The sequence below is a fragment of the Polypterus senegalus genome, chromosome 11 (assembly GCF_016835505.1).
Source record: "Polypterus senegalus isolate Bchr_013 chromosome 11, ASM1683550v1, whole genome shotgun sequence".
Lineage (NCBI taxonomy): Eukaryota > Metazoa > Chordata > Cladistia > Polypteriformes > Polypteridae > Polypterus > Polypterus senegalus.
The window spans coordinates 96,583,677-96,604,968 of NC_053164.1; the positions used below are offsets into that span (position 1 = coordinate 96,583,677).

At 35.4% G+C, this 21,292-nt stretch overlaps 1 protein-coding gene across 1 annotated transcript in view; it reads left to right on the forward strand.

The window, feature by feature from the left end:
* The window catches only part of map4k2 (mitogen-activated protein kinase kinase kinase kinase 2), a 207,397-nt gene that overhangs the window by 106,451 nt on the left and 79,654 nt on the right, over nt 1–21,292 (forward strand). Inside the window, exons 8-13 of the mRNA XM_039769324.1 lie at nt 1,167–1,239; nt 1,538–1,669; nt 5,074–5,136; nt 8,129–8,210; nt 8,388–8,498; nt 9,265–9,343. Coding sequence (XP_039625258.1) covers nt 1,167–1,239; nt 1,538–1,669; nt 5,074–5,136; nt 8,129–8,210; nt 8,388–8,498; nt 9,265–9,343 — 540 coding nt within the window. The remainder of the gene's footprint in view (nt 1–1,166; nt 1,240–1,537; nt 1,670–5,073; nt 5,137–8,128; nt 8,211–8,387; nt 8,499–9,264; nt 9,344–21,292) is intronic.

Genomic DNA, 21,292 nt, shown 5'->3' on the forward strand with positions numbered 1-21,292 from the left:
CACAGAGGACCTCTGGAGCTCTGACAAAGTGACCATTGGGTTCTTGGTCACCTCCCTGACTAAGGCCCTTCTCCCCCGATCGCTCAGTTTAGATGGCCGGCCAGCTCTAGGAAGAGTCCTGGTGGTTTCGAACTTCTTCCACTTATGGATAATGGAGGCCACTGTGCTCATTGAGACCTTCAAAGCAGCAGACATTTTGCTGTAACCTTCCCCAGATTTGTGCCTTGAGACAATCCTGTCTCGGAGTTCTACAGACGATTCCTTTGACTTCATGCCTGGTTTGTGCTCTGACATGAACTGTCAACTGTGGGACCTTATATAGACAGGTGTGTGCCTTTCCAAATCATGTCCAATCAACTGAATTTACCACAGGTGGACTCCAATGAAGCTGCAGAAACATCTCAAGGATGATCAGGCGAAACATTATGCACCTGAGCTCAATTTTGAGCTTCATAGCAAAGGCTGTGAATACTTATGTACATGTGATTTCTCAGTTTTTTATTTTTAATAAATTTGCAAAAACCTCAATTAAACTTTTTTCACATTGTCCTTATGGGGTGTTGTGTATAGAATTCTGAGGAAAAAAAATGAATTTAATCCATTTTGGAATAAGGCTGTAATATAACAAAATGTGAAAAAAGTGATGCGCTGTGAATACTTTCCGGATGCACTGTATTCTCAAGTAACATCTTATACATGTGTTTTCATTACACTGTTTGCAGATTGCATCTGTTGCTATTGTTGTGTCTTGAAAAACAAATTTTTTGAGGTAAGAATTTGCCACTTTTGCTCAGCGTCAGTGCTTAAGTAAATTGAACTGAGTAGAGGCATGAATCAGGCAATGTACATCCTGTTGAAATATTCTGTGATTGGTTCATAGCTATCTTTACAAACACAAGTCTAACATGTTGTCCTCAGGCACATATATACCTGTAAATTGTGAAATTATTCTGTTGGAATGCATTGACCAAGGAGATGAAACAATGTCTTGTTATTTACTTATCAGGTAGAGTGCTTTCACATCCCAAAATATTGTTGTGTCTCATTCAGGTTATCTAGGATTGTATATGTATGGCAATGTGAAAAAATGTAAATGCCTACTATTATGCAGACATATGGTATTATTAAACATTTTACCTGTGAGTTTTGATATTTTTTTTGTTTAGCTGATTTTGGTGTTGCAGCAGAAATTAATGCATCTGTAGCCAAGAGGAAGTCCTTTATAGGAACGCCATACTGGTAAGCTGACTTACACTTTTAACATAGCATCTTTACAATTTGAATAGCTAGTTTTAAAAAAGTGATGTTTGCCAAATTTGTTATGAGAATGCTACCAGCTCATAAAGAGAGAGACATTTTGTGTGAAGTCATTAAGATTTAAAGTTAGCAATCTAATGACTTGCGTATATAAATCTCTAAAGCTTATTAATTTACTGTATGTTTAACTACATATCATATTATAAATGGTAACATTACTGGTAATATTCTTATTCATTTATTCATAAAACTACTGATCTTATTAAAATTTTTCATACAGGATGGCACCTGAGGTGGCTGCTGTAGACAAGAAAGGTGGTTATGATCAGCTGTGTGACATTTGGGCTGTTGGTATCACTGCCATTGAGTTGGCTGAATTGCAGCCTCCCATGTTTGATCTACATCCAATGAGGTATTAAATTTTAAACTTAAGTTCAGTGGTACCTCATTCTTTTTTGTACTTTTTAAAATTAGTATCCTGCAGCTTTACTGTAATTGAGATATTAAAGATATACTGTATTTTGCTGATTTTGATTTGAAATTTTAATAATTAAGAAAAAATGTACAATTGAATTATATAATCAGCTGTTGATTATCTGTGGGAATTGATGTCAATTATGGCTAGTCTAGCCTAGCACAGTGGTTTAGCGATTAGCACTGAAGCTGGGATATGGATTCTTGGCCTTAGTTGCTGTCAATGTGCTATTTGCTTATTCTTCTTGTATAATGCAGGTTTTTCTTGGATTGCCGCCAACTGACGATGCTGGTTCTTTTCAGCAAGCATAAAACATGTTTTATGTATTTAGCACTACAATTACCAGTGTCTACGAAAAAACTCCGGCCCACCTTAAATCCGCTCGCACCTCTCCGCTAGCGTCTTTTGTCCACTAAATGTGCCGATAAAGACAAGCTGCAAGCAGCCGGCTATTCCAAGAATCTATATCAAATCATTTAAATGAAGAATAATGATTAACTGGAAAATCCATTTTACCCAGATTTGTTTCCCAGTCCATCCATTAATCTTTCACCCAACTGCGATAATAATCAAGCCCCATCTTGGCTGTGTTATGACTCCTCTCATGTTGTTCTTCCATTTTGGCTTCCTGGCTGAGCAAGGATCCACCTACCATCCCAGTTGAGATGCAAGTCCATCCACCATGGTGCTTACACTGTACCTCTGAAATTTGAGATATTTGCAGTACGTTTTTCAATGGTAAAAATGTGAGATTGATATATGTGTAAATACATTTTAATAATTCAAAGTTTAAATTGTAACAAAACATAACATTCCTAAGCCCACTTAATCCAGTTCAAGGTTGTTGGGGTTTGAGGCCATTCTGGTTTCCTTGAAGCAATCAATGCAAGCAGCCCAGGATAGAGCACCTGTCCATTGCAGGGTTCTCAACAGAAAACCATGTTTACTCTCACACAGAACCAATTTGAAATCACCAATTACTATTAGATATGCATATAATTTCATTTTGGCTAGTCAAAACTGAGAAACTAGTCCCAATATGCAAACCATTTGAACAATGACGGTCAAATTGCATGTTCAATGAATCTGTAAGTCAAAAGAAGATAACACAGCCTCTTCATGTTACAAATTTAAGCATGATATATTTCTGCATGTTTTTCTGTAAAACTGCTGTTTACCTTCTAAAACTTACAGACTGAAAAAAGTCAGTTACATCATGGTTATTGTTTCAGTGTTCACCAATAACGCATTGCATAATACTAAACAATTCAGACCACACAAGATTGCTCCAGTTATATAAATATGTAACCAGTTGTACTCTGTACTAATAATTTGTTAAACACTGTACATTAAATTGTCATTGAAATTAATCAAAACACTTGAAATGTATTAGTTGATGAACAATAAACAAAACTCATGATTAAGAGTACAAGTAATAAAAACTATTAAAGCATTGTAAGGCGATGTTATTATTTGTTTCATGCTTCATTTCATTGTTGATCACAATTTTCACAGTGGTTTAGAAAGATAGTAAAGCCGGTGTTGCCTTTTCAAACTGAACTTGTGACTTTATTTTTTCAAGATGATGCTGCAAGGATTGTGTTATACATAGTGTATAGTAAAGTGTAACTTTTCTGTAACAGAGCACATCTGTTATGAAAAGTTGACATTTTGCTGTTGTACCTTATTTGTAGTTGACATTTTGCTGTTGTACCTTATTTGTTTATAATGACAGGTAGAGTCAGACAGCATGTCGAGGCCCTAGCAGACTTTGACACAAACCTAACTGGGAAATGCTAATGATTGTTCTACATGGTGGCCCACAAGAGTTTTTGTTACTGCTTCATCTCCAGTGAAGCAATAGTTAACATTAACCTGTTTTATTGTGCAGACAGACATCATGTACAAAAATCACAAAAAATTGAGAGGAGGAAAAAAACAAAACATGAAGTAAACTTAGCAAAATATAAGCAAAACCCAAACAGTGAATAATTAATAAAACAATAACTCTCAGTAAATCTGAATAAAGAGCAAATCAATGGTGGTAAAGATCAGGGGAAAATGACTACTCGCCTGCTTGTAAACATTAATAGTAGTTGTTACTATTGATCAGTGAATTTTGCCAAAAAGTTATTTGCAGCGAATTTCGCTGTGTTCTTGTTTACCTTTGTTCGTCAAATTATTTACTGATAATTCGGCTAGTTTAGGAATTTTTTTTTTTATATGTATATATCAATGCCCCTCCGGAGCTGTAACAGCCAACATTGATGGGACCATCTCCCGGGTATATAATGCTGATCATTTTCAATACAAACTCTGTGGGATGAATTATCTGTGCTTGCAGCCAGATGTGCATGTTGATCTTCGAGTTCCACATCAACATAAGTGAAGGAGGTGCATGCCTGCCCTATGAATGCATAATAATTTGCCACGTGGCACAGCAGGAGTGAAAACAAACATTGAAGGAACCTGATGCCCCCTCAATAGAGGAGACTCTATGAAATAATAATGACGAAAAATGTATTGCTATTTAAAAGACGTTTCTGTCATTTTGATAGAATAAAAAGTGCAAAGCATCAACACAGACAGTTTAGAGAGCCTTCAGCGTGACTTCAAAAAATAGAACAAGCCAGAAGTTTCAATCATGACACGCCCCTTTGAATTTTCTGCCATATTTTTTCTGACTTTTGACTACGATTTTGGCGTTTCTGTTTTGTTTTGACGAAATCTGTGATTGAATGCCTCTGACTGCATACTTATTTCTGTGGTCTCACAGTGGTGCAGTGGTTGGCATCTGTTGCTGCACAGCTCAGGTCACCTTTTTGGCCACAATAATTGATCCAGTATAGATGACGGACGTTTGCCTAACCTTAGGGACAATTTAAAGATGACTTTACCATAATAGTCCAGTTAAATCTCGTTCAGTTAGTCCTTCCCCATTGACTTTAATGCAGTTTGCCAAATTCTGCAAATATTGCGAACATTTCTGTGATTTCAGTGGACTCACGGCAAAGTGAACTCGTTAGCGTTCGCTCATTACTAGTTGTTATGTTATATGCAAGCACAAGTGTCAGTCAGTGATAACCTCTTGAAAACACAAAATCGCTGAGAGTGCACACAAACCTTGTAGCATCTTCTATTTTGAAAAGTGCTTTGGTGATGTAGGTAAGTAAAGACAACAGGCCCGTGGAAGCTCCTTATATATAAGTAATTTAGTGAATAAAATTAAATGAAAACCACTAATGCAATGAACTGTAAAACCTCACATTAATTTAATGATTGTGGTAATATATTCTCCATATTTTTTAATCAGTCAAACAACAAATGTTTTCTTTTTTTAGAGCACTGATGTTGATGTCCAAAAGTAATTTCCAGCCTCCAAAGTTAAAAGAAAAGGCAAAATGGTATGAATGCTACATTTTTTGTCATTTTGTGTAATATTAGTAAAGAAAAATGCTGCTACAAAGTGAATGATTTATAGTGTAATTGGTACAAGTAGCTGTTATTTTGTATGAGTATCAGTTTAAAATTATTTTCCTTATTATATTTTTTTTAATCTTACGGTATTTTTATTTAACCTCCTTGGTGATAACCCAAACGTGACTCAGGCTTAGAAGTCTGTGCAATTATGCTTACCCATAAATCACACTTTGCAATTATCCACTTTATATTTGTAAGCCCGGATAAAGCTTGTAAAAGTATTCTGCTGCCATCAAGTGGATGAAATAACATTATGCTGTAAAAAATCATGAATAATTATGTGTTTTGCCACCTATAAGCTTCCAGCTAAAAACAGAATGGCAAGCAAAAAGCAGTAGAGCAAACTGAAACTCAACTATTGGTCGAATTGAGTGATAGTGAAGACAATGTGGTCATCAGACATTGGCATGGTTAGTGAAGCTGGTGGGAGGAAGTGGATAACCTCCCAGTGGTAAAAAGGACAGCTAAGTAGGTACTGAGTTATTTGGAAATTGTAGAGGGAGAAGGGCTGCTTAAATTAAATAGACTGAAAGCAAATAAAATCACCAGGAACAGATAATTTTTTCCCTGAGTTCTTAACGGGGTTAGGGAGTACTTATAAAAACCCTTGATGCATATTTTTAGGAAGTCACTATGTACTGGGGAAATTCTGAAAGACAGGAAAATGTTTATGGTGTGGGAAACCTTATCAGAACTGGCTGACGGTGTGGTGTTACACAGAGGTCAGTGCTTGGGCCACTGCGGTTTTTAAATATATATAAATGATTTGGATAGGATTATAAGTAACAAGCTGATTAAGTTTGCAAGTGATACCAAACTACATGGATTGTCAGGGACTTAAACATCATACAGACTTGTGTAGATTTGTGGCTGATGAAATGTAATGTAGGTAAATGTCAAATATTACACGTAGGAAGTAAAAATGCTAGGTCTGAATACACAATGGGAGGTCGGAAAATTGAAAGTACACTTTGTGAGCAGGATTTAGGAGTTGTAGTGGAATCAACATTATCAAATGTCAGACAGTGTTCAGAAGCTATTGAGAAGGCTAACAGAATATTAGGTTATATGGTATATTGTGTAGAGTACAAGTCCAAGGAGGTTACACTCAAGGTTTATAACACACTGGTGATTGCTACTTACATTTTTGGTCTCCAGCCTACAAAGTGGACATAGCAGCACCAGAAGAAGTCCAAAGAAGAGCAACTAGGCTGATTCCAGGGCTACAGGGTATGTGTTATGAGGAAAGGTTAAAATAGGTGAGCCTTTTCAATTTAAGAAAAAGAAGACTAAGAGACATTAATCGATATGTTTATTTTAAAGGGAATTAGTACAGTGGATTGAGACTGTTATTTTAAAATATTTCATGAAGAACAAGGGGACACAGTTGAAAACTTGTTGAGGATAAATTTCACACAAACATTAGAATTTTTTTAACACAGAGAACTATAGATATGTGGAACAAATTATGAAATATTGCGGTAGCCAGTAGAACTTTAGGGACTCTCAAAACTAGACTTAATATTATTTTAGAAGAATTAAGTGGACAAGAATGACAAGCTTGTTGTTGGGCTGTATGACCTGTTCTAATGTTCTAATGATGCATGATACAGTATACTGTATGACCAAACCATCCATGATATGCCTGGTGAATTTGGTCAAGTGAAGCTTCAGCATGGTGCGACACTAGCTGTGTGAAAAAAAAACGAAATAATTGTGATCAAGTACAAGGTCAAGCAAGATGGAGAAATGTAAAAGTCACTAAGCCTTTCACTGTGGCAGGTTACAATAATAAAAGGTCAGCATCGATTGTGCTAATCAGGCATTGTCATTCAACCCTCTCACGTGCAAGCAACAGAAAAAAATAGTTTAAGTAAAGTGCGCAAAGAAACATGCTTTTAATGTCCTGATTATAGCATTGGGCTGTACATTCGTAACTGCCTCAAAAATTATCATACAAAGGATGTGTGCTAAATTTGCATCAGTAAAACAGTGAACATTAGACATACCTTTTCTGCTGTTTTATGTTAACATTTGATATTTACATGTTACTGTTACATGTAGTAATATTTTTTCTCGTTGAGAACAATTCAACATTTGTCTTTCAATTTTCCTGGGGTAAACATAACATTAAGGAGGCTACATGAATATTTCACCCCAAAATTATGTTACTTACCCTGTGCAGTTTGTAGTAATGGTTGAAAACATTTTTGATTTCATGTTTCATGCAGAACAGAGTGAAAATATGTATGCTGTAATAGAACCTAATGGCAACTAATGCTGTCTAATGGCAAATAATGTGAAAATGTCCATGAAAAAAAAGGAACATTTTTTTTTTACTTGTGTCACAAAATCATTTATCTAGTTGTATGCTGAAAATGTGGCAAAAACATGCATTTTTTTCATGAATATTGTTAAATGCGTACTTCTAGAAAAGTTAGCACACAGGACTCTTGACAAGTGAATAAAGGGTAGAGGTGGATTTTAAATTCAAAAGTGCACTACCATGCGAATGCATTTCTTGTTTATGATGTGCACTGACTTTTCCAGAAATATGTGTTTATTAGTATTTTAGCAGAAAATGCATGTATTTTGCACATTTTGGGACCTCACAAATGGATTACATGACATGAATAATCTTAGATTCATGGATCTTTTTCATATTGTTTACTATTGTACCACATTGGTCACCATTGGGTTCTTTAATATTGAAAAACTTTGGTTATGTATGAAAATACGAGACTAAAAGTTTTTTGGCCATCAATAAAAATTACATGGGGTAAGTAACATTAAAAATATTTAAAAAAATTTGGGTGGAGTATTCCTTTAAGAACTATAAACTGTGATTATTTCAGTTGCAGTTTCAAGAAGATGACTGTTGGGAGATGCAGTAATCTGGCTATTTTATTTTTGCAGGTCTTCTGATTTTCATACTTTTTTAAAAGTTGCACTTAACAAAAACCCAAGGAAACGTCCAACAGCAGAAAAACTTTTACAGGTAATAATTTTTTTTTTCCATTTCCAAAGTAAATACAAAGATAAACATAGAGAATATATTGACCATTTTAGTCATTAACTAAAAATGAGTGTGATCTGGGTGAGTATAAGTTGTGTACTTTAGTAGATTAAGAACTAATTAATCAATAGTATTAATTGTATTATTTAAATCTTGTAGCACTGTTTTTTGACTCAGCTACTAAGTCGTACTCAAGTAATTGAACTTTTGGACACTGTGAATAACCCTGACATGACATTTGGACACTCAATAGATGACAGTGATCTAGAGGTAAGCATACAGGATACTGTGTGTTCATATGTTCACTATTCTACACCTCTACAACAGTTTAAAATGTTTTGTATTTTTAAAGCTAACATGTAATTCTTCATATTTTTTTTTATTTGAATTACTGTTGCTAGTCCAAAATTGCAGATTATAGCAAAGTTTAAAATGAACAAGTATTAATAATTGATAACTGATAAACATATTAGCCAAGGATAACTTCGTTAATAAGTATAGAGTTACATAGTATTTTTAAATGGCTATACTTGTTTTGATTAACCATCACCATTTATACCATACTAAAATTTAATTTATTAGTAACGTCAGATAAACATGGATGAGGTGTACCCACTGTTTTCCTGTTGTCTTGAGCTACTAATAATGTAGGTGACAATTACAAGATAATTAACTAAACAAATGAAAATTACAGTATAAACATTAAATATAATAGAAGTAATAATGTCAAAAGCAAACAGATAAAATGAGTTAAAAAACAAAGTAAAAAATCAGAATATAAAGCACTATGCAGTATGCTAGTTAATATGTTTTCACATTTTAAGAAGCAAGCACAGCTTTTACCTCTTTTGAATGGCACATAATGGAAAGTAATTTGAATTCCACATGCTCCCATTTGGGCTGGTAATGTCTGCAATTCATTTATCAAGCATACAATGCAAAGACTAATGATAGCTGATGGTTTATTTTGCTAGAACCTGTAAAATGTATGTCTTATTTGCCAGGCTTTATTTATTCATGTTTAATTTGCTTGCAGACATGTGATGCTTTCCCTGATAAAATTCACTCCATAGGAAAACATCCCAATGTGGAGAGAACACACTCAGAACTGCAGTGTAAGTTGTACACTACTAGTATTTTGCTGACAGTATTATATAATGTTTGTATGGTATATACCTTTTGTCATACATTCCTAGCTGTAAAATGTTTTATCATTTTTTCCTCAGGTAATACACTGTATCATCTTTGATATTTCTGACAAATTCTGTTACACACAATTTAACAGTTTCTAAGTTCTTGAATGGGTTGTTATTTGTTTTGATGTAAATACATAGCAATTGATTTAACTGATAGAAGAAGAAAAATTAGGAAAAAAGTACAGCGTCTTGGATGTTTTAAGTGATCTCGCTATGTGCTACTCACAAATTATCATAACATAATTACATAAAATTACATATTTTCAGCTCCATAAACATGAAAATATCACTTTGAACATAGTACTTGTGTGCATTTTAATGTATCATTCATCACAATATTTATGTTTTCCTGCCAATCATATTATTTTGTTGGCACTGAGTGTCAGTTCTTTGAAATTGGATAATAAATTCTGGGGGTGCTGTCTGCACCTTCATCCAGACTAGCCAGTCTCACCTCAGCTATAAGTATAGATGAGAGAAAATGAGTAGGTGGCATTTGACAAAATTGTTAATTTGTAAATGGAATAAAATGTTCAACTGGAAGATTACATTTGGAGCACAGTAAAGGGACTCTAAATGTCATGATACGTAGTTACTTCCATGAATTGAATATTGTAAAGGCTAGGGAATAGAAAGTCAGAATTAAGATTTTCATGTATAGGTACAATGTATAAGATCATCTCTTCCTTTAAATATATCCTATACTGGATCTACATATTTAATAAATGCGTAACCAAGGAGTAATTGGTAAAATGGTTGAACCTGTGTTTAGTGTTGTCTGGAGCACAGAGATGGTTTTGAACAACATTTTCTTTCATTATTAGTTAACAAAGCAGTTGTGGTTTCTTGGGTTTCTACCATTTCTAGTATTTGAACATTTGCTGATCTCTGTAGAGTTACCTTTTTGGTGCTTGGCTGTTTTGAATTTCAGAAAAATTAGGTTACTACTGAGTCTGACTTTTACTTTCTTAAAATATATATAAGGATGATTTGAAAGAGTTGAAGGAGCTTAAGGAGTGCATTCATTTTAATAATATGAATTATCCTTGCTAAAGTAAAAAGCAGCTTGACCACTTTCAGATGTCATGAGGAGATGAAACCAGGAACTGTCACAGCCATCATTCCAGCTCCAGATACCAACAGCCAGGTACTCCCTATTTAGTCTGCTGATGTTAAACACACATTCTGCAATATCAACATGTGGAAAGTGGCTGGCACAGATGGTGTCCCAGGATAGGTTCTCATAGACTGTGCTCCGGAGTTAGCAGAAGTATTTACAAGTATCTTCAATCAATCTCTGTCACAGTGCAAAGCTTTTCCTGAAAACATCTACCATAGTACCAGTTCCAAAGCAGACTGCGGTAACCTGCCTCAAATGATTACAGGCCAGTAGCATTAATACAAGTAATCAGGAAGTGTCTGGAAAGACTGGTCCTCAGGTACATCCAGGCTGCTTTCCCACCCGCTCTAGACCGTCACCAATATCCATATAGATCCAATAGGTCAATAGATGATACCGTTTCCGCATTCCTCCACATTGGTACTGCTACACCTGGAACAGTGAAGAACATATGCGCGGCTGATGTTTGTGGATTACATTTCTGCTTTTAATGCCATTATACCCAGTAGACTGTTTTCTAAGATGTTCGACCTAGGCCTCCAGAATAATATCTGCCTTTGTATATAGGATTTTTAATAAACTGGCCAGATAGAGTGGGCCCCCACCACTAACCCACTTTGTCACTCAGCATAGACGCACCACAAGCCTGTCTGTTGAGGACTTTCATTTACTCTCTGTATACATATAACTGCATACCAGCTCACGACACCAATAGCATAATTTAATTTGTAGACGATACAACAATAGTGGTGCTAATCACTGATGGAGATGAATCTGCTTACAGGGAGGAGGTATGAACACTGACAGACTGGTGCATAGTGAAGAAATTGATACTTAACACCAAAAAAACTAGAACTGATCATCGATTTCAGGAAGAAGCAAGATGACCATCGGCCCTATATATAAACAGTGGCAGAGTGGAGAGAGTTGCTAATTTTAGTTTCTTGGGTACCTAGATCCCACATGGACAATAAACACAAACTCACTGTTTAAAAAGCACAACAGGGACTTTACTTCCTGAGATGTCTCAGGAAGATTGATCTGTCACAAAAGCTTCTGGTGTCTTTCTATCTTTGTTCCATTGAGAGTGTCCTGACTGATGGGCTCTGCAGAGTATCATAAAAACAACATAGAAAATTACCAGTAATCAGGAAGTGTCTGGAAAGATTGGTCCACAAGTGCATCAAGGCTGCTTTCCCACCCACTCTAGACTGTCACGAATATGCATATAGATCGAATAGGTCAATAAACAATGTCATTTCTGCTGTCCTTCACACTGGCACTGCTCCACCTGGTAATAGAGCAATTTTTTTAATTGGGACCTAATCCAAATTGGTGTAGTACAGTAAATAGATGACTCAAATACTCTCAAATTCTTTTTCTGCATCCAAATATAGTACATCTTCTGGATAATAGTTTTATTTATGTAGAGCCTTTCATACACTCAAGGGCACTTTACAATTCAATACACACATTAACAAGACAGTAGAAGTTACATACACGAAAAATAATAATACTCATTGAAAAGATGTGTTTATAACAGAAGTTTGAAATTAATAGATTTTTCCTTGCGAAGGCTGAGAGGGAGAGAATTCTAAATTTTAGGGGCTATCACTCTGAAAGCTCTGCCACCCATAGTTACTAACCTGTATTTAGGTACAGTGAGTAACTTAGCATCCAATGATCATAATGCACGGGCAGGAGTATAAGGAAGCAGCAGCTCCTACAGATAATGAGGGGCTAACCCATGAAGGGCTTGAAAGGTGAGAAGAATAATTTTATATTTGTTTCTTGAAGAAACTGGTAACCAATGTAAATCATAGAGGACAGGAGTGATGTGAGCAGATTTTTTAGTTTGTGGAAGTAAACGAGCAGCAGAATTCTGAACATATTGTAGTCTATTGATATATTTAGTCGGGAGGCCATAGAACAAAGCATTGCAATTGTCCAGACAGGTAGTGATGAAAGTGTGAATGAGTATTTCAGTATCTTTCACACTGAGGAAAGAATGCAAATGGCAGTGTTGCCAAGATAAAAAAGGCAGTCTGTACTATTGAGCTAATGTGTGATTTAAAAGTAAGAAGCTGATCAAAGATGACACCCAAATTATGGACTGATGCTGAAGGTTGAAGCAGGATCCCATCAATGTTATTTTTTAGCCCACGAAGGGTAGAGTGGACAGATTTGGTACCAACTAATAAGATTTCTGTTTTATCAGAATTGAGTTGTAAAAAATTATCTTATCCAATGATTGATTTCCCGAATGCAGTCAGTCAGTGCAACAGGTGAAGATGTTGCAGTTGCACCAACACTTACTTAAAGTTGTGTATCATCAGCATAGAAGTGGAAGCTCAGACCATTACGACGAATAATCTCACCTAATGGGAGCGTATAGATGTTGAAGAGGATTGGACCAAGAACTGACTCTTGAGGGATACCTTGTGTGAATGAAGTAGTGGCAGATTTGTATTCCCTAATGAAGACGTAATACTGGTGATCACTGAGGCATGATGTGAACCAAGAAAGAGCAGCGCCAGAGATACCAATAGCAGAAAGTCAGGGCAGTAAAATGTTATGGTTAACTGTATCAAACGCTGTGCTCAAGTCAAGAAGAACTAGAATAGCAGCCATCCCAGAATCTGTGATTATAAGTAAGTCATTGGCTACCTTAAGTAAAGCGATTTCAGTGCTATGTAGGGCTCTGAATCCAGATTTAAAAGGCTAAAGCTTGTTATGCAAATTTAAATAATGATTGAGTTGAGCAGCAACATCCTTTTTTAAGATCTTAGTCATAAATAGATTAGAAATTGGGCGATAAAATTTTAGCTGTAAGGGATCTGAGCCAGGTTTTTTTAAAAACAGAAGTTATAGCAGCAGTTTTTAAATCACTTGGAACAACACAGGTGTGGAAACTACAGTTGATAAAGTGAGAAATGGGGGCAGAAAGTTTGTCAGGGCAAGCCTTAATCAGTAAAGTAGGAGCAGGATCTAGGTGGCAGGTAGATTGATTTAATTTAGATATTACTTAAGCAATATAAGTTGGTGTAGTGGGGTTAAATATAGATACATAAACTGTAGATTTAGAAGTATAATCACTCGACAGAGATGAGGAATGGTTAGTAGAGAAACTTTGATATATGGTCATAATTTGTGACTGAAAATAGTCCAAAAATAGATTACAGTGCTCAACAGAGAAATAAGAATTTTTAACAGCAGGATGACAAGGTCTGTTAACTGTATTAAAAAGAGATCTAGGATAACAAGTACCAAAGTCAATAAGAGAGGAATAGTACTTTGAATGTGCCGCCGATAAGGCACATCTGTATTCTTTCAGGTGTTTGGTGTAAGCCAGGGGGTGAATAGCCAGACCAGTCTTCTTCCAGAGCCTTTCCAAGCAGTGACCAGTTTGTTTTGTGGTACGCAATCCTGCTGTAAACCATGGAGATGACCGGGTAGTAGGAACAACCAAGGATTTATTTATTTATTTTTTTATTTTTTCCCTTTTTATTAATTTTATTGCAATCCATACAAAGCAATCAAGTTTTACAAAAGAAAATTGAGTTAAGAACAGATCGATCCCCACCCCTGAGAGAGAGCGCAAGCCAAACGGCGTATAGGCTTGTAAACATACCTAAATTAATAAATTCTCTGTGCTTTATGAGCTTATCTATACTAATAAAAGGCAAAGCCCTCACTCACTCACTCACTCACTCACTCACTGACTCATCACTAATTCTCCAACTTCCCGTGTGGGTGGAAGGCTGAAATTTGGCAGGTTCATTCCTTACAGCTTCCTTACAAAAGTTGGGCAGGTTTTATATCGAAATTCTACGCGTAATGGTCATAACTGGAAGCAGTTTTTCTCCATTTACTGTAATGGAGATGAGCTTCAACGCCATGGGGGCGGAGTTTCGTGTGACATCATCACGCCTCCCACGTAATCACGCAGCACATAGAAAATCAGGAAGACCTCAAAAAAGCGCTGAAGAAAACATATAATTGAGAAGGCAGCGAAACAATAAGAAGCGAGCGAGTGACATATACAACCATATTGACGAGTTCTGCTACTTCGGAAACAAAGCACGATGTAAACCTACACTTTAAATTAAGTTTATAGACAGGCGGCAATCCAATAGCAAACTGCCACTAAATATTCACGGGTTAAGGACTGTGCTTATGCAGAGGAAGATGAGATGGTCAGCGTGGTGTTTGGCACAAACTCAGCGAAACTGCGAGAGAAAGTTTTAAGTGCCAGGACTAAGGTAACATTAAATAAAGCTATGGACATAGCACGAGATGGCACCAGCACAGCTGGGAACCTTCGATGCAAGTACACCGAGTGGCTCACGTGAACTGACGCAGTGCACAGATAAAAGCAACAGTTCCAAAGAGCTGAACAAAAACCAAATTACACAATTGAAAAGGCAGCAAAAAATATGAAGCGTCTGATAAGCATATTCATAAATGCAGCTACTTTGGAAACAAAGCACACGGTGGAAAAAGTCAATGTCCCGCTAAAAAAACCTGTGCATGCAGTGTGTCAGGTCTCAGATAAAGAAGAAGACGAGCTGTTTATTGATGCAGTAAGAAATGAATCGATGAATGAAACCTGTCATCTTTACAACGATTGACAAACACGGAATGTAACTTGAACACAACACATCCTACAAATACGAACCTGATTGAAAGAAATAATGATAATCAAATCCTTGATGACAGCAACACTCAGTAACACTCACAAAACAAATACTGTATATTGAAAGTCATGTTACCTTATTTTTAAAAATGTTCCCTTTTCTTTTTCTACCTTTTTAACACACTACTTCTCCAGCTGATACGCGGGTATATATATATATGTATATATATATATATATCCCGCTCTACATACTCGAATAATGGATACTTTATTCGCCATCAATGATTGTTTTGGTAAAGCCATACTCAGTGTATTCATTAGATGAACGGTAAAAAGTAAGAGCGCTGGGAGGATGACTCATTGAGGCATGCAGGCTGTAGTGCTGCCAACTCTATCTGAATTGCGCGATCACATTTGAAAAATATATCTTTTCAAGTTCTATTTAGTCCATATGTGTCAAACTCAAGGGTCAGGCCACATCCGCCCGCGTGTAATTATATCCGGCCCGCGAGATCATTTTATATACTGTATTATTGTTATTAAAGCCCGGGTATATGAAGCGCTGGTAACACAATAAACTACAGATCCCATAATGCAGCGCTTCAGCTGCCTTGCCTAACACTTACCACGCTAATCAAGTCTACCTTATGATGCTGCAAGTTATTGGCGGCTAGAGTTATTGCGCACTGAGTTTGCACGGCGCTTTGGTGACTTTGAAGAACAAAAGTCCGTCTACATGCGGCTCGAACCTTGTGCATGTTTGGTAGCACATAGCTGTGTGAGAAGCTCTTCTCAGTGATAAAGACTAACAAAACAGCACACAGGAGTCGCCTCACTGATGAGCACCTGCAATCCATCCTGAGAATCTCCACAACACAGAACCTCACACCAAACAGAAACGAACTTGTGGCCAAAAAGATGCCAGGCCCAGCTCTAAAATGACATATGAGCAAAGACAACTGAATGATTTGATTTGTTATTGCACGTAAGAGCTGGAGTCAACTGCTTTAACAAACAGCGTATTGCACTGATACTGAAATAGCTGTGTGTGTATATATGTAGATATGTATGTATATGTATATATATGCTTATATATGTGTGTGTGTATGTATGTATATATATATATATATGTATTTCTGTGTATATATGTGTGTGTATGTATATATGTGTGTGTATATATGTAGATATATATGTGTATATGTATAGATATGTATATATATATATATGTTTATGTGTGTGTGTGTAAATATATATATATATATATATATATATATATATATATATATATATATATATATATATATGACAACAACAACACTCAACACTCACAACAGTGACAAAACAATTACATTGACAATCAGGTTACGCTTATTTTCAAAATGTTTCCTTTTCTTTTCATTGCTTCTTTAACACACTACTTCTCCAGGTATTTTGCTATACTATATAAAAGAAAAGGCAACTTTCCTTTCTTTACACCTTTTTCCTTTTATCCCAAACCAAAGCCTTTCTCTTAACACTGTAGAGGACACAAAACTAATTTTCTTTAAATGCCGTAAGGCACATTACCAGAGGCACAAATTTGAATGTTCACATAGAAAATGTAATTTCAATGTACCTGTACTTTTTAAAACGTTAATGTTTTACTGTTTAATAACTTATAGACTATAATTTATTATTTTTCCCTTGCACTCAGTGACCAAACCTATACACACACATATAGACACATACAAACATACACACAAGTATATGTATGTGTATATATATACACACACACACACACATACATACATACATACATACACACATGTATATAATTTGTGTGTGTGTATGTATGTATGTGTGTGTATATATGATGTAGATAGGTATGTATGCAGTGTGTGTATATGTAGATATGAAGATATATATATATATATATATGATGATATATATATATATATATATATATATATATATATATATATATATATATATATATATATATATATATATATATATATATATATATGTGTATATATATATATATATATGTGTATGTATATATATATATATATATATGTGTATGTATATGTATATATATATATATATATATGTATGTATATATATATATATATATATATGTATGTATATATATATATATGTGTATGTATATATATATATATGTGTATGTATATATATATATATATGTGTATGTATATATATATATATGTGTATGTGTGTGTGTGTGTGTGTGTATATATATGACAGCAGCAATCCAAGCTGTGAGAAAACAGTAAAAAGGAGGCGGTCAGACGTCGTGGTACATTTTCTGATGCAGCTACCGAAAACAACTTTGTGACGCTGCCGCCAAATACACAAAACAATTACTTTGACAATCATGTTACATTATTTTTAAAATGTTTCCTTTTCTTTCTCTTTCCTTCTTTAACACACTACTTCTCCGCTGCCAAGCGCGGGTATATATATATATATAGAGATAGATAGAGAAATATATATAAAGATAGATATGAGAACAACACTCATATCAATGACAAAACAATTACATTAACAACCATGTTACGCTAGTTTTAAAATTTTTCCTTTCTTTTCGTACCTTCTTTAACACACTACTTCTCCATAAAGGGTATTCTGCTATATATATATAGATAGATAGAGATATATATAGATAGAGATATATATATATAGATAGATAGAGTTATATATAGATAGATAGATAGATAGATAGAGGTATATATATATATATATATATATATATATATATATATATAGATATATAGATATATAGATATGAGAACAACATAGATAGATAGATAGATAGATAGATATGAGAACAACACTCATATCAATGACAAAACAATTACATTAACAATCATGTTACGCTATTTTTAAAATTTGTCCTTTTTTTTACCTTCTTTAAAACACTACTTCTGCTAAGCTGGTATTCTGCTAGTTTTAAAATATTACTGATTAGATCCTGCCATGTTTTGAAAAAGTCTGTACAGATCCTCTAACTGAGTATTTGATTTTTCCAATTTCAAATAATATAACACATCGGTTTCCCACTGACTTAAAAGAGGAGAGTTTGGGTTCTTCCAGTTTATCAGAATAAGTCTTCTGTCAAAAGTGAATGCAATCACAATTTTTTGTCTTTCTCCACTTTAAGCCCCTCTGGAAGAACCCCAAACACAGGTGTTAATGGGTTAGGAGTGATTGTGAGTCCAAGGCTATCTGAAGGTAATTAAAAATTTTGTCCAGAATAATGTTAATTTGGTGCAGGCCCAGAACATGTGACCCAGTGAGGCTGGGACTTGGTTGCAACGTTTGCAGGTTGAATCATGACCTGGAAACATTTTGAGAGTTTTAGTCGAGACAGATGTGCTCGATATATAATTTTGAGTTGTATAATTGTATGCTTTTCGCATATAGAGCGTGAGTGAATTCTCTGCATTGCTACTTTCCACTCCTTTTCTGATATATTAATTGAGAGATCTTTTCCCAGTGTCCTCTTGGATCTTTGAAAGGAGGGATTGTAAAATGATTTTATATATTGTAGAGATAGAGTCTAAGTCCTTGAGATTGAACAATATTTTTTCCAGCATGGATGAGGGTGCAAGATGAGGAAAATCTGGAAGGTTCTGTTTAACAAAGTTCCTGATTTGAAGATAGTGAAAGAAATGTGTAGCTGGAATGTTAAATTTGGAATGTAATTGTTCATAGGATGCAAAGACGTTGTCTATATAAAGATCTCTAAGCAAGTTAATTCCAAATTTTTCCAGATATTAAAACTGCATATGTTTGTGAAGGTTGAAAGAGGTGGTTCTCTTGCAGAGGTGCCACAGATAGAAGCTTCTCCGTCTTAAAATGCTTTCTACATTGGTTCCAGATTCTAAGTGAGTGGAGCACAATTGGGTTATTAGTGTATTGCCGATAACGTGTGTTTATTGGAGCAAGGAATACAAAGAAGTACTGCAGGATTTTACATCTATTGCGGACCAAGCCTGTGTATGTTCTTCTATTTGTGTCCAGGTTCTTATCGCCTGTATATTTGCTGCCCAGTAATAAAACTGGAAGTTAGGTAGAGCCATGCCGCCTTCTGCCTTTTGTCTTTGTAGGGTCGCTCTTTTGATGCGTGGATGTTTTGAATTCCAAATAAATGAGGTTATTGTTGAATCTAATTGCTTAAAGAATGATTTATTAATGTATATTGGATGTTTTGAAATAAAAAGGAGCTTAGGAAGAATATTCATCTTAACAGTGTTAATTCTTCCAGCTAGTGTGAGATGAAGGGTTGACCATCTATGCAAGTCTTGTTTAATTTTTTCCATGCAGACGAAATTTTGTTGATAAAGAGCTTTATGTTTACTTGTGATGTTTACCCCTAGGTATTTAAACTGTTCTGCAATGATAAAAGGTAGGGTATCTAATCTAATATTATATGCTTGAGAATTCACTGGAAAGAGTACACTTTTATTCAGATTAATTCTGAGACCAGAGATCTTTTGAAATTCTGTGAGTGCTGCTAAGACTGCAGGCACAGAATTTTCTGGGTCCGATATATACAGTACCATATCATCTGCATATAATGAGATTTTCTGTTCCAGTCCTTCTCTGCTAATCCCCTTTATCTGATCAGTATTTCGACAATGTATTGCCAGTGGTTCAATGGCAATCAAACAGCAGTGGTGACAAGGGCATCCTTGTCTAGTGCCACGCTCTAGTTTAAAGTAGTCTGAGCAAATGTTATTGATGCAAACTGAAGCTTCTGGGTTAGTATACAGTAATTTAATCCATGCACAAATGTTCGGGCCAAACCCAAACTTCTCCAATGTAGTAAAAGGTATTTCCATTCAATCATGCTGAATGCTTTTTCTGCATCCAATGATAATAATATTTCTGGGGTGTTTGATTTAGTTGGTGAGTATATTACATTAAACAGGCGTCAAGATTTGAAGATAAGTGTCGGCCCCTAATAAATCCAGTTTGGTCTTGTGATATTACGAGGGGAGCACTTTCTCCATCCTTCTAGCTATGATTTTAGAGAGTATTTTAACGTCGTTATTCAGAAGTGAAATTGGTCTGTATGATGCACATTGTAATAAGTCCTTATTTTGTTTTGGAAAAACAGTGATTAGTGCTTGGCGAAAGGTTTGTGGAAGAGATTGGTTATCTCTGGCTTCTGTAAATGTTGCTAATAGGAGGGGAGCTAGCTGAGCGGAGAATTTCTTGTAAAATTCTGCAGGGTAGCCATCAGGGCCTGCTGCTTTCCACCTTGGAGTGACTTTATAGCATCTAGTAATTCTGATAATGCCAGAGGTTTATCAAGTTCCTCCACACTAAAAGCGTCTATTTGTGGTATCTGTAATGTATCCAGAAATGCATTAGATTGTGTATTGTCTTCTTTAAACTCAGTAGTATATAGGGATTTATAGTAGTCTCTGAAAGTGTGCATTATATTTTTGTGTTCGATGATTTTATCTCCGTTGTGTTAGTGATTACGAGATTGTGTTGCACTTCTTGCTTGTGAATTTGTTGAGCTAAAAGCTTATTAGCTTTCTCCATGTTCATAGTAATGATGTCTGGATTTGTAAATTAGTTGTTCAGTTTCTTTAGTTGTCAAGAGGTTTAATTCTGAATGTAGAGCCTGCCTCCTCCTATGTAGAGTCTCGCTTGGTAGTCTGGCATGTTCTTCATCTATTTTAGTAATTTCGCTTTTTATCTCTGCTACTTTCTTGGCTTTGGATTTATTTCTGTGGGAAAGATATGAGATAATCTGTCCTCTTAAGAAGGCCTTAAGAGTTTCCCAGAGTATTCCTGCAGAGATCTCGGGGGATGTATTTGTCTCTAGAAAGAATTTGATTTGTTTGGATATAAATTCCGTACAATTCTCTCAGCTAATAGAAGCGGTTGAGGCCATCTGCGGGTGAGTGTATGGGGCTTAGTAATTTTAGCTCCAAGATCATAGGTGCATGGTCAAAAATAACAATAGCATCGTATTTGCAAGATTTAATCTTAGGCAAGAAGTTATTGTCTATAAAGAAGTAATCAATCCTTGAGTAGCAATGATGTACTGGTGAGTAGAAAGAATATGTTCTTGAATTTGGGTTTAAAAACCTCC